Here is a 6,174-nt window from a genome sequence, read left to right as displayed (position 1 = left end):
GAAATATTGAAAAGGACAATATATTAGATACATTACAAAACATAATGTATGTGTACTACTTAAATTTCCTTACTTAAAAAAAATAAATACCTTAATAGCTTGCCAATCCTCCTAACCCCACTCCCATCCGGTTCACCAAATGTAACCAGTCCTACTCCACCTGTTTCGAGTGGGATTCGAACCGACGTCTCCGGCATGTGATGTGGGTGTGCTAACAAGAATCAGAGTCAGAGTGGTGGTCTGATCTCTTCCTTTTCCGTTCTCTACTCTTTGAACTGCCAGACGTCTTTCTTTTTCTTTTAACACCCTGTCTCATCTCAATCTGACTGCCTGAGCTTTGGTCAGCAGGTGTTGTGGAGCCTCCGGATCTGATCTCAGATCTGCTGTTGACCAGGTGAGAAGGTCCAGGCTGTTCTTCATCTCTGCTGGACCCATCCATAGATGATCCTCCAGCTCTGGCCTCACTGTTGTCTCTGTGAAAAGGTCCAGGTTGATCATTATCTGAATCAAAATGTGATTTCTTCTTTTTCCATTCTCTGCTTTTTGACCTGTCAGATGTCTTTCTTTTTCTTTTAACACCCTGTCTCATCTCAACTTGACTGCCTGAGCTTTGGCCAGCAGGTGTTCTGGATCCTGTGGTTCTGATCTCAGATCTGTTGTTGGCCCGATGAGAAGGTCCAGGCTGTTCATCATCTCTGGATGTTTCTCCAAGTGATCGTGGAGAAGAAATGCCTGAGAAGAGTGAAAAACTTGAAGAATCAGAGTCAGAGTCAGAGTGGTGGTCTGATCTCTTCCTTTTCCGTTCTCTACTCTTTGAACTGCCAGAAGTGTTTCTTCTTCTTTTAACACCCTGTCTCATCTCAACCTGACTGCCTGAGCTTTGGTCAGAAGGTGTTGTGGAGCCTCCAGATCTGATCTCACGGTTGTTGAGCTGGTGAGAAGGTCCAGGCTGCTCGTCATCTGTGCTGGACCCATCCATATGTGATTCTCCAGATCCAATCTCAGAGCTGTTGTTGATCTGTTGAGATGGTCCAGGCTGTTCATCATCGGTGCTGGACTCACTCGTTGGTGTCTCCACACGTTCTGCCGGTTGGCTATTAATATACACTGGATAAAATGCAATTTCCATAGAGTCACCTGATGCGTGCAAAGTGACAGACCAGTGATCTGCATTCCAGGCCAGCATGGAGAGCAATGGATTGTATTCAGGACCAGGTGTCAGGGAATACTGACCAAGTACATTTAGAGACCTTCGAACCAACCCAATATCAATACTTGTCCTGGTAGGAGTTAAACGAAGTGGAATGCGTATATCTGGAAGATCCATCTGGATATTACCATCTACAATTGCAGCATGAATCACATAATCTACCAACAATTCGAAATCTTGAACGACATCTTCAGCGATGTTGCCGTCACCTTGAGCCATCTGAACTGTACAGTTATCTGCTGACCTAAAAAACTGGTATTTGTTCGCTAGTACCCAGGCAACACTGATAATCCTTTCTCAACTACTGCTGTTATGAGCCTCTGAGGTGCATCATATGACAGTACAGCTTGGAATGCTACTGTGATGTCATCCGTGATGTCATCAGTGGAATAAGAGAGCATGTGATTTATTTAAAAAAACAACAAACTCTGTCAGTGATGTCATCAGTGGTACAAGACAGCAAGGAATCCGTTTAAAAAACAACAAATTCTGTACAGCTGTGAATGATCCAACCTACTGAAGATATCTAGTAAGTTGCTGTTGATGTTGAGTTTTTATTGTTGTGTGTGTGTTTGTGTACTGTATACACACAACATCAACAACAACAACTTACTGGATAACTTCAGTGTGTATATATATATATATATATATATATATATATACTGTACATATATAAATACTAAACTAAAATATATTATATATTCACTGTACTAAAATGACCCCCACAGTCACCAGATCTCAACCCAATAGAGCATCTTCGGGATGTGGTGGAGTGGAACGGGAGCTTCGTGCCCTAGATGTGCATCCCACAAATCTCCATCAACTGCAAGATGCTATCCTATCAATAGGCGCTTTTCCACTGCATAGTACGGTACGGTTCGGTTCGGTACGTCTCACTTTTGGTGCTTTTCCACTGCATGGTACGGTTCGCTTCAGGTCGCTTTAAATGGTACCTGGTCTGTTGAGGTTCCAAGCGTACCGTACCGGTACTAAAATGTGACGTGAAACACTGCAGATCACTGATTGGTCAGACAGAATCGTCACTACCAGCGTCACTACTAGCGTCATTGGATTTGCGACACGAGACACTTTTTTTAGCAGTATTTTTGTTTTGCTGCCATCAGCCTCATTTTAAACACATTTTTCCGTCTAGCAGTTAAAAACAACCACATACCGAGAATCAGGAACACCATCCCCTCGATAGTCTCCATTGTTCATGTGTTGTGGGTTTGAAAATGTGGCGCTTTTAAGATGATGTCATGGCAGTAGAGGCGCGCGGAAATAACGATCAGTCCCACACACTTTGAAGGGGTACTACTGCAGTGGAAACGAAAAGCGATCCGAACTGTTCCGCGCCGAGTCGAAGCGTACTGAGCCGAACCGTACCGTACTATGCAGTGGAAAAGCGCCAAATATGGGCCAACATTTCTAAAGAATGCTTTCAGCACCTTGTTGAATCAATGCCACATAGAATTAAGGCAGTTCTGAAGGCGAAAGGGGGTCAAACACAGTATTAGTATGGTGTTCCCAATAATCCTTTAGCTGAGTGTATAGGAGATGGTTCAAAACAAAGTTAAAGCTCAATCAGCCGTTGAGTCATCCGTGTTTTGATTGAATTGGTTGAATAAATGATTCAATGACTAACTCATAAACTCATTAGTTTTGTTCATGAATGAATCGGTGTTTTGAACAAAACAGTGAATAAAGTGAATAATTCAAATGACTCGCTTGTCGTCTCCTACTAGCGAAACGATGTAGCCTACAGAACAAGACATTGAAAAATGCTTACAACTAAAGCCAAGTTCATACTACACGATATTAATTTTCACGCCCTTTTGCAGGAGTTTCATTGTGAATATTTCTTTGGAGTCCCTTGTGTAAAAGTAGTACACTTTAGCAAACTTAAAAAAAATTAATTGCATGGTATTTTCAACTAAATTACAATGTATTGTATTTATATTTATATTAAATAAAATTATTTGAATGCTTTTTTCAACCCACTTACTGTAAGTAGGACTTAAGTTCATCTAAATTCATAATTATTTATATTTGTCATTGAAATGTTAAAGTGTACTGTTGAATGAACTTTGAAAATCGACTTTAATGTCATTTTTAAATTGTACATGCGTACATTAGATATTTTTATAGGTGAAGTTGCAAATATTAACTTAGATTTAAATAATATATAATATATTAACTAATTTAAATGTAATAGAAAACTTAGACTCAAATATAGTCTTACATGTGATGGACTGTTAGTCAACACAGCTAAATAAGTTGAAGCGGACAAAAAAGCTTTTATGTTTTTTTTATGTTTATGAGGTGTTTTTAATATGCTTTAAGACAAACCATGTGCAAATGTATATATATATATATATATATATATTACAGTGAATCAAAGACAGTATCAAAAAAGTGGTTTACAATTGCTGGCATTTATGATGTCACAAACCTTGTAACCAATCAGATCAATGTGTCGGCTATGTTATGTCTATTTTCATTTTTTTAAATAGACCTGTCTTGCCAAATGGATTTCTCTACTTTTCTTTTTTTAACATTTTGACACAGCTGCACTTTTATTTATTTATTTTTTAACATAGTTAGTTTGTATTTAGAGACTACTTATTACTTCAATAAATTGGAACGTTTTAAGCTGGTTGCGTATTTCATTAGCATTGTGTTGGGGCGATGGGAGCAGGTGGGGCTTGTAAATTCCCTCTTGTCCAAAGTGGGGAATGAACGAAAAAAATTGAGAACCACTGCGTTAAGTCAAACAATCGTGTCTGAACGTTGTCTTCCCTGTACTTGGAAATTTGACCACAAAAATGAAACTATTTATCCATCTATGATGAGTCTATCCATCAGGTGCAGAAAAAAGAAAAAAAGAACGTTTAAATCACTTTAGAGAAGGAAGCAAAGAAATTACTGGTCTAACCTCTTCCTCTTTTTAAAGTGTGGATAAAGGAAACGAAGTTCAAAGATCGAGACTCCAGCAACACCTGTAGTATATGCAACAACTTTATTGAAGATTTGTTAGTTTGGGATTAGTATGTTACCGGTTTGCGATTGGCAACACTCCATTGTTTACTGGAAGGCAGGGCCCCAAAATGATCCTGCTTAGGGCCCCCAGGTTTACAGAGCCGGCCCTGATAAATGATGAAGATGACTTGACTTGACTAGTGCGCATGCACATATGACTTCACCAAAAACACACCTCTGCGTATGAACATGACAGCGTCCACTACTATGGGATTCGAACCGACGTCTCCGGCATATGAGGTGGGTGTGCTTTTTATACTCTATGGCTATACTAAAGAAACGTAAGTCACAAAAACAGACAAAACAGACACCCTTCGTTTTGTTAAATGCTTCTTTGTTTATTATGTTAAATAAATATAACTATATATAAAATTACATCTAAATGTATTAAAGTTTCGATCCAAAGACGGGAGGACAGTAAATTTTGAAGACTCTGCCATAATCCCGTTTTCCTCGGTTCTCCTCCGCTTTAAATCTCCCCAACCGGAAACTGAAGAGCAAATGCGGAACTTATGCGTGCATATATCTATTCAGCTCCAGATGCTGTTCCATCACAGGATGCAAAGAGTGGCTAGAAATATTGAAAAGGACAATATATTAGATACATTACAAAACATAATGTATGTGTACTACTTAAATTTCCTTACTTAAAAAAAATAAATACCTTAATAGCTTGCCAATCCTCCTAAACCCCACTCCCATCCGGTTCACCAAATGTAACCAGTCCTACTCCACCTGTTTCGAGTGGGATTCGAACCGACGTCTCCGGCATGTGATGTGGGTGTGCTAACAAGAATCAGAGTCAGAGTGGTGGTCTGATCTCTTCCTTTTCCGTTCTCTACTCTTTGAACTGCCAGACGTCTTTCTTTTTCTTTTAACACCCTGTCTCATCTCAACCTGACTGCCTGAGCTTTGGTCAGCAGGTGTTGTGGAGCCTCCGGATCTGATCTCAGATCTGCTGTTGACCAGGTGAGAAGGTCCAGGCTGTTCTTCATCTCTGCTGGACCCATCCATAGATGATCCTCCAGCTCTGGCCTCACTGTTGTCTCTGTGAAAAGGTCCAGGTTGATCATTATCTGAATCAAAATGTGATTTCTTCTTTTTCCATTCTCTGCTTTCTGACCTGTCAGATGTCTTTCTTTTTCTTTTAACACCCTGTGTCATCTCAACTTGACTGCCTGAGCTTTGGACAGAAGGTGTTCTGGATCCTGTGGTTCTGATCTCAGATCTGTTGTTGGCCCGATGAGAAGGTCCAGGCTGTTCATCATCTCTGGATGTTTCTCCAAGTGATCCTGGAGAAGAAATGCCTAAGAAGAGTGAAAAACTTGAAGAATCAGAGTCAGAGTCAGAGTGGTGGTCTGATCTCTTCCTTTTCCGTTCTCTACTCTTTGAACTGCCAGAAGTGTTTCTTCTTCTTTTAACACCCTGTCTCATCTCAACCTGACTGCCTGAGCTTTGGTCAGAAGGTGTTGTGGAGCCTCCAGATCTGATCTCACGATTGTTGAGCTGGTGAGAAGGTCCAGGCTGTTCGTCATCTGTGCTGGACCCATCCATATGTGATTCTCCAGATCCAATCTCAGAGCTGTTGTTGATCTGTTGAGATGGTCCAGGCTGTTCATCATCGGTGCTGGACTCACTCGTTGGTGTCTCCACACGTTCTGCCGGTTGGCTATTAATATACACTGGATAAAATGCAATTTCCGTAGAGTCACCTGATGCGTGCAAAGTGACAGACCAGTGATCTGCATTCCAGGCCAGCATGGAGAGCAATGGATTGTATTCAGGACCAGGTGTCAGGGAATACTGACCAAGTACATTTAGAGACCTTCGAACCAACCCAATATCAATACTTGTCCTGATAGGATTTAAACGAAGTGGAATGCGTATATCTGGAAGATCCATCTGGATATTACCATCTACAATTG

General features: G+C 40.5%; 1 protein-coding gene across 1 annotated transcript; it reads right to left on the bottom strand.

The window, feature by feature from the left end:
* Nucleotides 1-211: 211 nt before the first annotated feature.
* Nucleotides 212-1,589, bottom strand: LOC120494866 (uncharacterized). Its single transcript, XM_089123987.1, has one exon. It carries the CDS (start codon nucleotides 1,427-1,429, stop codon nucleotides 212-214), a length of 1,218 nt encoding a protein of 405 aa, XP_088980113.1. The 5' UTR covers nucleotides 1,430-1,589.
* Nucleotides 1,590-6,174: the final 4,585 nt, after the last annotated feature.

This window comes from Pimephales promelas, chromosome 19, assembly GCF_988280905.1.
Source record: "Pimephales promelas chromosome 19, fPimPro1.hap1.1, whole genome shotgun sequence".
NCBI classification, from domain to species: domain Eukaryota; kingdom Metazoa; phylum Chordata; class Actinopteri; order Cypriniformes; family Leuciscidae; genus Pimephales; species Pimephales promelas.
Note: the sequence above shows the minus strand (reverse complement) of the source record. Positions and strands in the feature narration are given on the sequence as shown.